This window comes from Myripristis murdjan, chromosome 18 (genome assembly GCF_902150065.1).
Source record: "Myripristis murdjan chromosome 18, fMyrMur1.1, whole genome shotgun sequence".
NCBI classification, from domain to species: Eukaryota; Metazoa; Chordata; class Actinopteri; order Holocentriformes; family Holocentridae; genus Myripristis; species Myripristis murdjan.
In genome coordinates, this window is record NC_043997.1 from 3,132,548 (window position 1) to 3,145,047 (window position 12,500).

The 12,500-nt window shown below is 41.2% G+C and overlaps 3 protein-coding genes across 3 annotated transcripts in view; 1 reads left to right on the forward strand and 2 right to left on the reverse strand.

Annotated features, from left to right (window-relative positions):
- Positions 1 to 1,512, forward strand: part of aimp1b (aminoacyl tRNA synthetase complex interacting multifunctional protein 1b) — an 8,120-nt gene extending 6,608 nt beyond the window's left edge. Inside the window, exons 5-7 of the mRNA XM_030076407.1 lie at positions 1 to 152; positions 327 to 498; positions 1,328 to 1,512. The exon at positions 1 to 152 is cut by the window's left edge and continues 48 nt beyond it. Of these exons, the coding sequence (XP_029932267.1) occupies positions 1 to 152; positions 327 to 498; positions 1,328 to 1,494 (491 nt within the window). The 3' untranslated portion in view covers positions 1,495 to 1,512. The remainder of the gene's footprint in view (positions 153 to 326; positions 499 to 1,327) is intronic.
- An 809-nt stretch (positions 1,513 to 2,321) lies between these two features.
- Positions 2,322 to 4,074, reverse strand: LOC115376989 (GTPase IMAP family member GIMD1-like). The gene is made up of 3 exons (XM_030076842.1): positions 3,903 to 4,074; positions 2,863 to 3,133; positions 2,322 to 2,631 (listed from the first exon to the last, which is right to left on the reverse strand). Exons 1-3 carry the CDS (start codon positions 4,072 to 4,074, stop codon positions 2,322 to 2,324), a joined length of 753 nt encoding a protein of 250 aa, XP_029932702.1.
- Positions 4,075 to 10,982: 6,908 nt separating this feature from the next.
- The window catches only part of LOC115376682 (dickkopf-related protein 2-like), a 9,862-nt gene continuing 8,344 nt past the window's right edge, over positions 10,983 to 12,500 (reverse strand). The window contains exon 5 of the mRNA XM_030076431.1: positions 10,983 to 12,500. This exon is cut by the window's right edge and continues 532 nt beyond it. The gene's annotated coding sequence lies outside the window, so the exon portion shown is untranslated.

A 12,500-nucleotide genomic window follows, 5' to 3' on the forward strand; every position in this document is an offset into this window, starting at 1 on the left:
ACGTCTCCCGTTTGGACATCCGGATTGGTCGCATCATCAGCATCCGCCGCCACCCGCTGTCCCAGACGCTGTTCGTCCAGGAAGTGGACGTGGGAGAGCCCGCCCCCCGAACCGTGGTCAGCAAACTGGGCATGAGCCCTGACCTGGAGAAGGTAACACACACACACACACACACACACACACACACACACTATACACTGCGTGTCAGTGCTTTTTCATTTTTTATTTTGATTTTGTTTTGACTTTTCGTTTTCATTTTCCTTCTTACCTTCCTTCTTTCTCTCCTGTCCTCCATCCTCCCTCTCTCTCTCTCTCTCTCTCTGCAGCTCCGGGGCGATCTAGCTGTGTTGCTATGCAACGTGAAGCCCTGTAAGGTGAGGGGTGTGGTCTCGCAGGCCCGCCTCCTCTGCTGCTCCGCCCCCGACACCCAGATCGAGCTGCTGGCCCCGCCCTCTGGCTCCGCCCCCGGAGACAGAGTCACCTTCCTCAGCTACCCAGGTAAATTCCCAGCATTCCTGTTGGCCGGCTAGAATTTGCATCTGTTTGCATCTTTACATCGACTCTGTGTGACTGCACCTCGCAAAAACCTCGTTTTGCATTTGGACTGAACACAGAAAATAATTAACTTTCCACAGAAATTAATAACTGTTAGATGTGAGTAAATTTCCCCTCATTAACATGCTGAAGACATATTTTATAGATAAAGAGGAAACTGACCACCATGTAAATTCTGTTCCAAATAAAGCTTTTGAAAATGTCCAGACAAAAAATATATTTTTTCTTTATTCTGTATTTGGATCTTTGTTAGCTTCAAGGAAGTGGCCACTAATCTTCCTCTGGGGTCCCACACGAAAACAGCAACAATAAAACCAGCAATAATTAAAATCAGCACTGTATCAAAAACACAAAAAGTCAAAAACAAGCCAAATGTAAAGATCAGTAAATAAGTAAAATAACTCATATGAAACAAAAATAGTAACCTACAATGACAACAAAAATGAAATTGTCAGATGTGCAACAAAAACAAAAAGCAAACAATTTAAACTAAATTAAATTAAAAAAAAAAAATCTGAAACAGAAAAAGCACAATAATATATACCAGAAAATCATTAGTTGTTATTAAGTTACTAAAAACAAACCATTTAAAATAATTGGTAATGTGCAGCTCAACATTCAGCTGCAGTGAGGCTGGAGATGCACAGAGCAGAGTCGTCTGCATACGTGATTACATTGTACTCAGTTATCACCTCTTCGTCTCTTCTGCCTTGTGTGTGTGTGTGTATGTGTGTGTTTGTGTGCCTGTGTGTGTGTGTGTGTGTGTGTGCAGGTGAGCCTGATAAGGAGCTGCAGGCGAAGGAGAGGGTTTGGGAGCGGCTGCTTCCCGACCTGCAAGTCGACGTTCGGGGCGTTGCAAACTACAAGGGCTGCAGCTTCGAGGTGAAGGGCAAGGGGCTGTGCAGGGCCCCATCCCTCACCTGCTGCCCCATCACATGAATACACACACACACACACACACACAGTTACAAGCTTAAGGAGGAAATAAAACAGTTTTCTTCAGCTGCTGGTCTCTTCCTTTTGTTTCTTTTATTGTTGAGTCCTGAATAATAGCACGAGTCATGTAAACACGCACCGAACCCGATTAAGGTCATATTCCGGTTGGACAATATTCCGAATCAGACCCCTGGCATGTGCCTGTTCCAACCAGAATATTGTGCCATGTAAACGCCTTAATCAGAAAATGCCCCGTACTGGAATATTCAGTTACATCTGCGCACGCTCGACTCGCAAGGAATCCTGGGACGTCTTTGGGTTGAGTGTTGCATTACATAAGAGCGCGGAATGCGCCGAAACACGGGAACATGCCAAAGTAACTTGTAAATGGAATATTCCAGTTGCTGCAGCGCATAGAAACACCTTATTCAGAATATGACCATAACCAGAATATTGACCCGAATCAGAATATGGTGTGCATGTAAACGGAGTCACTGAAGCATTTGAAAACCGTTTTTAATTGACGTGGAAAAATGTGGACCTTAACACCCTGGACTGCTGGGTAATGGTTGGTGCATTAGGTAAAAACCATACCTTACATAAACAAACATTCAGTGTTACAATTTTAAATAACAAACACAAAAGGGTTATTTAATATACATATGTTTTATTTTTAATCCTAAATATACATGTATATGTTATTGAAGAGGATATTTCGACCCGTCTCGGTTCTGCAGGTCAGAAACGACCTGGAGTGACGCTGCGTTCAGGTGCCCGTCAGATTTACTGTAAATATGACCTTAAAAAAAAAACGTCCCCGTGAAGAGGTCTCACTCTGCAGCTCCGCTCGTGTCCCGTCCCGTCCGCACGCTCAGAGCCAGGTGGTGGTTTCTGGCCGAGAGGCGGAGCACCGCGTCTCTCAGTGCTCGTCCTTGAGTCGCTGGCCAATCAGAGCTGTCATCCAGGAAGGAGACCCCGCCCCCGACCGTGGCAGCCAGAGCTCTCAGCGAATCAGAGGCCTGGCTCAGGTAGAGTGACGGCCGAAGCCCCGCCTCCCTCAGGTGGTTGGTGTGCGTGAGGACGAGGATGGCGTGTCGGCGCCATTCTGGACCGAAGAGAGTCTGTATGTGCACACACACACTCACACACACACACACACACACGCACAGACACACACAGACACACACAGACACACACACACACCAAGTTTAGGAAGGAAGAAAGAAAAGAGGGAAAGAAGTAAGAAATGAAGGAAGGAAGGAAGGAAGGAAATTGAAAACAAAAAGTCAAAGGAAATAAAATTTTAAAAAAGTGAAAAAAGTCCAGCTATGTGTGTGTGTGTGTGTGTGTACCTGTGCACACTCCTCCAGCTGTGTGTTTTCGTACGGCAGGTCGGCTCTCACCACGAGCGCCAGCACGTGCACGCCCTCGAGGCAGAGCTCGTGCACGCCCTCGGGGCAGAGCACGTGCATGCTGGTGGCGGGTGGGCAGGGCAGAGGGGGCGTGTCCAACACCCGGAGCGTCAGGTCAGTCTCCGCCCCCTTCCTGCGGAAAAACGCCCGGAACGTTCCGCTGAGGAGCCGACAAGCCGTCGTCGTGGAAACGCCAGAAACGCAGGTGGCGGTCTGGAAGTCGTGGCGGCCTGCGGGACGGTCAACTTCCTGTTAGGACACTATGACTTCCTACTGACTTTCAAATTAAAACCAATAAAATATCATGAAATAATTAACATGATGAAGAGTTTCAGTTTTAACTGACAAGACAAAACGATTTATTATCAGTTATTATCGCTTTGGCTCATTAGTGCTGTTGTATTATGATTTTACTATTATTATTTAATTTTTACATTGGCATATTTTAATTAATTAATAAACACAAATTTTAAAATTTTACTAAGCTGCTATAAATTTGATATACAGTATATTGTAGAAAAACTACTGAGATAAAAATGAAAAAATGTAAAAATTTAATAACAACTTAATATGATTTTAGTTTAAAAAAAAAAAAAACAAAACAACAAAACAAAACAAAACAAAAAACGCTATACATTAGTATTGTTCCTGAAATTAAAATTGGTATTTTTAATTAAAGGTTGATTATTTATTTATTTATTTTTCATTTTAAATCAGCTCAGAGCTTTTGCTTGTTTTGTTGCTTTGCTTATTTTTATAAATTTATTTATTGTTTAAAATCTGTGTGACAAGTTCCCTCTGCTGCACAGGAAGTGATGTGCGACATTCAAAATTAGCCCCGCCTCCCTGGCTACGCTAACCGCCAGTAGCCTTTTCCTTTCCTAGGAAAGCGACGGAATGAAATGCCAAGCCAAAAGATAGAACACTACATCACCGTCCTAGAAAAAAAAATTGAAATAAAGAAAAATGTTTGGTGAAGTTTTGTCTCCAGTCACTGACCAATCAGGGCGTTCCCCACAGAGCTCCTCCCACTCTGCCTGTCGCCTAGCAACAGCACGTTGAGGGCCAGCACCTCACGCTCGTCGCCGCGGAGACGACCCTGGCCGCTGAGGATGCTGAAGGCAAAGCTGTTGCCATGGTAACCCCGAGTTTCCTCAGTGGTGAGATCCATTCCTGATCTTTGATTGGCCAGAATCTCCACTGAGTCAGCGTCTGTGGCAGCCAATGGAAATGCAGTAAAATTTTTAGTTGTTTTGAAAGCAACAAAAGAAACTATTTAGATTTTCTGAGCAACAATTAATACACACACACACACACACACACACACACACACACCTAATACACACACACACAGTGATAATCCAGCGTGTGTCCCAGCAGCCGTCTGCTCCTCGACACGAAGCTGAAACTCACTAAGAAACTGAAATGTCAGATTTTCATCCGGAGGCGAAACGTCACCGACAGAAAACTGAAGAGAGAAAAAACAAACAAACAAACAAACAAACAAACAAGAAACACAAAGAGACAAGAAGCACAGAGAAACAGACTCGGAGTGACTCTCACCTGGACAGGTGAAAGAAACTGAACACAGCTACTGCACCGATCGATACAGGAGGGTGTATCTCTGTGTGTGTGTGTGTGTGTGTGTGTGTGTGTGTGTGTGTGTGTGTGTGTGTGTGCAGGGGAAGTGCCGGGTTAAATAATAACCAGCTGTCTCTGGCTTTATTGAGCTGTAAAAGTCACATGACCACAGGCGGACTTCCTGCTCTGAGCCTCATGATGATGAAGGTGACAGGGTGATGAAGGTGATGGTCAGAAGGTGACATGGTGATGAAGATGATGGTCAGAAGGTGACATGGTGATGAAGACGACATGATGATGAAGATGACATGATGATGAAGATGATGGTCAGAGGGTGACATGATGAGGAAGGTGACATGGTGATGAAGATGATGGTCAGAAGGTGACATGGTGATGAAGATGATGGTCAGAAGGTGACATGGTGATGAAGATGATGGTCAGGAGACATGGTGAAGCTGGACCTTTTCCTGACCTCTTCTTCACGGCGTTCACACGACAATCCAAAAATGCAAAGTTAAAAAACACAAAATGACTTTAAAAGCGGTGACCTATTTATACACCAACCTGTGATCCCCTGTGATATAATTTAAACATACATAGATTAAAAATAAGCTGGCCTGATCATTTTTTTGACTATTTTTTTACAGAAAGTTTTTCTTGTTTTTGTTTTTTTTTGTTTTTTTTGCTGGTAACTTTTTGTTATTTTTTACATTTTTTTAAATTTTCTTTGTAATTTTTTTGGTTATTTTTAAAAGGGTTTTTTTTAAATTATTATTTCATTATGTGGTTTTATTATTTTTTTTTTGGTGCATTTTCAGCAGGTTTTTTACTAACTTCTTTCTGATTTTCTGATCATTTTATTGATTAATTGAGTTAATTGTTTATTGATTGATTGATTGATTTGTTTATTGATTGATTGGTTGACTTGCGTGCTGGTTTGCAGGTGCTGTGGGGTTGTGTCCTCGCAGCAGCAGGTGTGTGTGACCGCTGGCAGAGACCGCAGGCCTGCTTCCTGCTCCTGAACGTGTCAGGCCGCGAGGGCGACGCCCCGTCAGCACTTCCTGTATAAATAAAGGTTGAATCAAAGCGGCAGATGTAATCGGCGCGAGGCCTCGGGCAGCTGCCGCTGACCTTTGTCAAGAAAAACACGGCCGTGCCATCCTTGTTTATTCTGACCGGATTATACAGCAGAGAGATCAGATAATCTGGCACACACACACACACACACACTCTTTCTAAGCAGTGTTCTGTTGTGTTTGTGTTGAGTTGGATCCCGAGGGCATATTTTTATTTTTCAAACATTTTATTTCCCCTCCTGATCTGCTCGGGTTTTGTTTTGTTTTGTATTTAATTTGTGATCATCTTTGTGATAAATTTATGGTAATTTTAATTCAAATATAGGTTTAGTTTTTCTTTTTTCTTTTTTTTTTATCATTTACAAATATGTAAAATACACACACACACACACACACACACACACACACACAGAGAGAGAATTCAGAAAGTATTCAGATCCCCTTCACTTCTTTCACTTTTGTGATGTTGCAGCCTGATGCTACAATCGTTTAAATTCATTTTTTCTCTCATTAATCTGCACTCAGAGCCCCATGATGACAAAGTGAAAACAGAATTTTAGATTTTTTTTGAAAACTCAATTAAAACGATTGTAGCATCAGGCTGCCACATAATAAAAATGAAAGAAGTGAAGGGGCTTTGAATACTTTCTGAATATATTTTACACCATTGGTATTTAGGAATGTAAAACACACGTACCCACAGACGCAAACACAGTTCTAACCTAATCGTGTGTGTGTGTGTGTGTGTGTGTGTGTGTGTGTGTAAAACGTAAGATAACTTGCCCGTGTGTTTTAACTTCAGCCCTGACAACCAAACCAGGATCTTTGCCAAACCGTAAGAGATAATTGGCCTGTCACATTTTAAACATAGGTGAACTGTCCCTTTAGGCTTTTTACTCAAGACATCCTGCTGGGATGATTATATACGTCAGAGAGTTTGTGTTTTTTAGGGTTAGGCAAGTTTTAAGGTTTCAGCTCCTCCTGATACGGCAGCAACAGTTTTATTTTATTTTATTTCATTTTATTTTATTTTATTTTATTTCTGTGTAATTTCATGGCAATTCTCCTCGTAACCAAATTTTAAATATACACAATTTAAAAATAAAAAATCAATGAGGGGTTAGGGTTTTTTGTTAATTGCCTAGTCTTTTTTTTTTTTTTTTTTTAATTGGCTAATTTTCTGATATTTTTCTTGTGTTTGCTTCCTGACTTCTTTCTAATTTTCCTATCTTTTTTTATTTATTGTAATTTATTTATTTATTTGCTTGCTCATTTCCAGGTCATTTTGGATTTCTAAAAATTTCCTTGTAAAGTGCTGACTGACGTCATGCTCATTTTCTGATTATTTTATTTTATTTTTAGTATTTGCTTTCATTATTTTCATTTCGTTTCATGTATTTATTTATTTGTTCACTAATTTTGAGGTCATTTTCTTCTTCTTTTTTTTTTTTTTTTTTTTTTACTGGATATTTAATTTTTTTTTTTTTTACTAAGTGAGGCCCCATGACTGGTCTGAGTGTGTTACGAGTGGCACGGTGATGTCACGGTGATGTCACGGTGATGTCACGGTGGCTCGCCCGCTGCTCTAATCGCAGCAGCATCACAGTTTGTGGTTTGCATGCAGGAAACTGAGAGACACATCAAGGAAGCAGGGAGACACGATAATGCAGGTGTGTGTGTGTGTGTGTGTGACTGTGTGTGTGTGTGTGTATGAGAGAGTGTGTGACTGTGTGTGTGTGTGTATGTGTGCATGAAAACTGGGGAACACGGATGCAAGTGAGTGACGACAGCAGGTAAAATTGTGTGTGTGTGTGTGTGTGTGTGTGTGTGTGTGTGTGTGTGTGTGTGTGTTCAACTTTGTCCTGCATGTACTTTGCAGCGACCCCACCCCCAGTAATTCCATTAGTGTGTGTGTGTGTGTGTGTGTGTGTGTGTGTCTTATCTTTGTATTAACCATAACCAGACCAGGCACAGTGATGCCCAACAGCCATCAACCACAAAAACAGCAAACATCTCTATCACACACACACAGACACGCACACACACACACACACACACACACAAACAGACTTCAGTTCTCAGGAACTTCTGGAAAACAATCACCACATATGGCCTGCCTGTCTGTCTGTCTGTCTTTCTCTCTCTGCCTGCCTGTCTGTCTGTCTTTGCCTGTCTGTATGTCAAAAGGCTGTTAAATATTTTTTTTCCTGTATGTGAAATAATAATAATTAAAAAAATGGATTTTAGTTTTTATTCATTTAAATCAGAACAACATCTGATCACACGGCTGGTCTCAGTCTGGGAGAGAAACACACTTTTATTTTGAAAGGACGGGCGGCTGAGACCGGACGTTTTCAGATGTGTGAAGGTTTGATTGGCAGGATGATGATGATGTCACTGTCTGACAGGAAGTGGAGGTCATGTGAGGTCACTTGTTGACTTTGAGCTCTTTGTTGTTTTTGGCTTTTGACTCTGATACACACTCGTAATAAATCATCATAACTGTAATAATAACAATAATAAATAAGTAATAACTGGTAAATTGGTAGTAGTTCCTGCTAACCAGCTAGCGGAGTCTTTAGCCAGCTTTTAGTTCTGTAATCTAAAGTCACTTATGGTTTTTCCTCCTGAAACTTTTTTTCTTTTTTAATTGATTAATTTCATTTTTTATTTTTGTTATTTTCCTGTTTGTGTTGCCCTGATGTTATAACCCCAGACCATGTAAACTGTGAATATATGGAGAATAACTGACTACCTCACTCATTGTCCTTATAATAAAAGTAACAGTAAAAAAAATAAACAAAAAAAAAAAAAAAAAACACTGACCAGACTGGCCGTCTGCATTTCTCTGCATATTTCTCAGAAAAAAAATTAAGTGTTATTTAGACGTAATAAGAATAATGAGAAAAGAAAAAGAAAAAGAAACATTACAATAACAAAATAACAATCGGGCTTTGCGCTGTCTCAGAGCTCGGGCCCTAAAAATAAACTGTGTCTCCTGTGTTGAAATAAAGTACTGGCTGCATGAAAAGTGCCAGCCATTAAAGAGATATTTCACCCATTTTGAAAAAGTAAAGTCATTACCTAGCACTGGACACTGCACATGCTAACCGTTAGCCTCCTTCCCCTGGCTCACAATCTAAAAAATAAAAGCCCTCAGCGACTCACAGGAGGTTTAACATCACCTTACAAGAGTCATCTTCCTAAAATTAAAACGTACATACGACTACCGAGTGCACACACACGACAGTTTTGCTCAAATGACAGTTTTATTTTTCCTGTCAGCAACATCCAGAAAGATCCGGTAACTTCTTCACTCACTGTATCCCTCCGCCGCCACAGAGACAGAGGCAGATTGTTTGCTGTTTGTTTGTTTTCTTCTGTGAACACATGAAAACAGAAATGACAACTTTCACCTGAAAATACAGCCGGCAAGTGATGCTTCTACTTTTACTCCACCGCCGTCTATCAAAAAAGCCTTTCAGGCCCCTGCCAGCCACCGCAGCAACAGAGAGCGACCAAGAAAATAGTTCAACTGTCGATAAAAATCAGTTATTTTAAAGATGTGACTTATCATACATTGTTTCTACAAATGAACAGTGTTTTATGTGAAACCAGACAGAGACAGACATGTTGGAAATGATGATTTTTATTTATTTGTGTGAGCTCTGGCTGATGATTGGCTGGTTGTCTTACACTTAGAGCGGCAGATGACAGACAGGAAGATCATTTCCAAACGTTTCTCCAAAATAAACAACAATACAAAAATAACTATCACAGTCACAACAGTGCAGTGTGCAGTGCAACTCCAGCCTCGGTGTTTGGAAATCATAAATCAATTTGAATGTTGATGTTTCTTTCTTTTAACGAAGGAGCCCAGTTTATAACTTTGATGATGCTACGTTCCAGAAGTGCTGCAGATTTGGGAAGTTTGGATGAAAATGCTCGGTCGGCTTTCTCGACGTGCCGTAATCTGACATCACATCGTCACATCGTAAACAACACGCAGCATCACCGCAAACATTTTTACGATCCCCTAAAAAACACACCTCATCTGTAGCCTCACCTCACCTCAGCTTCGTCACAACACCTAACCCTAACCCCAACAGCTGCACAGGAAATGGCTGAGCGTTTACATCTGAAACATGAAGTTTAACAGCTCCGGCTAACAGCCACTAACAAGTTCCTCACGTCGGTGACGTAACGTTAGCTGCTGTGCTGAGAACAGGATCTTAGTGGTGCCATCATTCAGAGAGTCCATTATTCTGAAACCCCATTAATTCAAACTGGAAGACCGTAAGGGTCAGAGTGAGGGTTTAGGCTTATGTAAAGGAACAGGGTTTAGGGTTTAGAATCAGATAAAGGAACATGGTTTAGGGTTAGATAAAGAAACAGGGTTTAGTGTTTAGGGTTTGATAAAGGAACAGGGTTTAGGGTTAGATAAAGGAACAGGGTTTAGGGTTTAGGGTTAGATAAAGGAACAGGGTTTAGGGTTAGATAAAGGAACAGGGTTTAGGGTTTAGAATCAGATAAAGGAACAGGGTTTAGGGTTAGATAAAGGAACGGGGTTTAGGGTTTAGAATTAGATAATGGAACAGGGTTTAGGGTTTAGGGTTAGATAAAGGAACAGGGTTTAGGGTTAGATAAAGGAACAGGGTTTAGGGTTTAGGGTTAGATAAAGGAACAGGGTTTAGTGTTTAGGGTTAGATAAAGGAACAGGGTTTAGGGTTTAGGGTTAGATAAAGGAACAGGGTTTAGGGTTAGATAAAGGAACAGGGTTTAGGGTTAGATTAAGGAACAGGGTTTAGGGTTAGATAAAGGAACAGGATTTAGGGTTAGATAAAGGAAGAGGGTTTAGTGTTTAGGGTTAGATAAAGGAACAGGGTTTAGGGACAGGGTTTAGGGTTAGATAAAGGAACAGGGTTTAGGGTTTATGGTTAACTCTGGAGAAAACCCTAACCAGAACTCCAGAGTGTGTTTCTTGGAGCAATGGTTTTGTTTAGTTTTGGGATAACTGGGCCTAACCCTAAACCCTGTTCCTTTATCTCACCCTAAACACTAAACCCAAACCATCAACCTAAGCCCTGTCCTTCTATGAAACTCCAAATCCTAACCCACTACCTAAGTCTAACCTTAAACCCTATCCCCAACCCTTTCCCTAGCTCTATAATCTAACCATAGTTAACTAACCCTAAACCTAACCCTTCACCTGAGGAAGCTGGAAACTGAACCAAAGCCATAAAGACTGTCTGACTCATGGGCAGTCACCATTTTAGTTTTTATTAAAGAACTTTGGTAACACTTTACAACAATTCACGTTAGTTAATGCCGTAATAAACATGAAGTAACAGGCAATAAACATGAAGTAACAGGTAACTAACCGTTAACTAATGTGTCTAAGAATCATGTACTAATGCTGTTCATGCTAAGGTATTAATTTATATGTTATTTAGGGTTATTGTAGATATTATTAACATTAGTAAGTGCCATAATAATGACTGACTAACAGTTAATTGACCATTATGGCATTAACTAACATTAACTAACATTAATTGTTGTATTCTGATTGTAAAGTGTTACCAGAACTTTTTTCTGTCTGAGCTGGAACACACTGAGGTTGACAAAACAAGAGGAAGTCCTGAGCCTCCTGGAACCCGACGTGACTCCCCGGCCGGGTTTCCCCAGCAGGTTCACTGAAGACTGGAAGGGGGATTAGGGGATTAGGGGCGGGTACATTCACTGTCGTTCTGGAAGTTTCAGTGGCGAGAGAATTTACAAAGTCCTTTTTGTTTTTTTAACAGTCATCAGCCCCTGCTCCCATTGGTTAAAAGACAACAAACAAGATCATCTCCGTCCATTCAGTCGCAGTGAAACTGAAGCCGGATTAGCGTTCGCATGTTGAGTGGCCGTTAGCGCCCGTCCAGGTCCAGATCTGTTTCTGTTGCTTTCAGTCAAACTCAGGCGGCTCTTCATGATCTGACAGAGAGCGACGGACCTTACAGAACAACCTTTTTCAAACAATAAACTCAATTGAAACTACTGCGAAAACATGATTGTAGTTTGTTTGACTGATTCTTTATTTACATCACCGTTCATCCCACCATATCAACAGCTCATTCAGTCTCATATTCAGTTTTTACAAAGTTATTAAAACAAGCACCTCCTCTAAAAGGGCTGAAAAAGTCAAATTTAATTTTGTCTTACTTTTTTATTTGACTGAACATTTTGTTTTATTTTAGAGGATTTCGGTCTGTCTTGCATGTTTTCTTTGCTCTTTTCTTTTTCCAGTTTTTCTGACGACACTGCATAAAAAAATTAAGAACTCTGAAAGAACCAAGGCTTATTACATTCATGGTATAATATATAATTTATGGGTCATCACAGGTCATTTGCAGGTAGCCTCACTGTGCAAAGCTTGTTTTTCTTCAAACAAGGTAAAAAAAAAAAAGAAATCCTAATCTGCCGGTGGGATGAGATAATCCCACTTGTTTCCAGTGCAGTTTCACTTTATGAATGTTTTTTTTATGACGTTGAAATGAGTTGAAACGAGGTGGAATGAGGCAGACCAGCCACTCGGAGCAAGAAAGTGACACTTTATTCAAGAAAAGTCTGGAAACAAGTCGATTGTTTGGAGAAAAACAAAATTGTAACAGTGAGGAGGAGACGGCCTGGTGGGGTAAATGAGGTCAAACCGGATTTCAAAGCGGTTTCCGCCCGTCTACACGGCCAGGAAGAAACCAGATCTGAACCACAGAGAGTCTGACGCCCGGTGTGTGTGTGTGTATGTGTGTGTGTGTGTGTGTGAAAGCAGCCTGACAGGAAGCCGAGCAGCAGTGAAACTGGGAGTTTTCACCGGCGTGAACTGGTTTGGTTCACACCTCCACCTCCACCTCTCCCTCTCTCTCTCTCTCTCAGTGTCTCTGCCTCGCTCGCCCTCGGG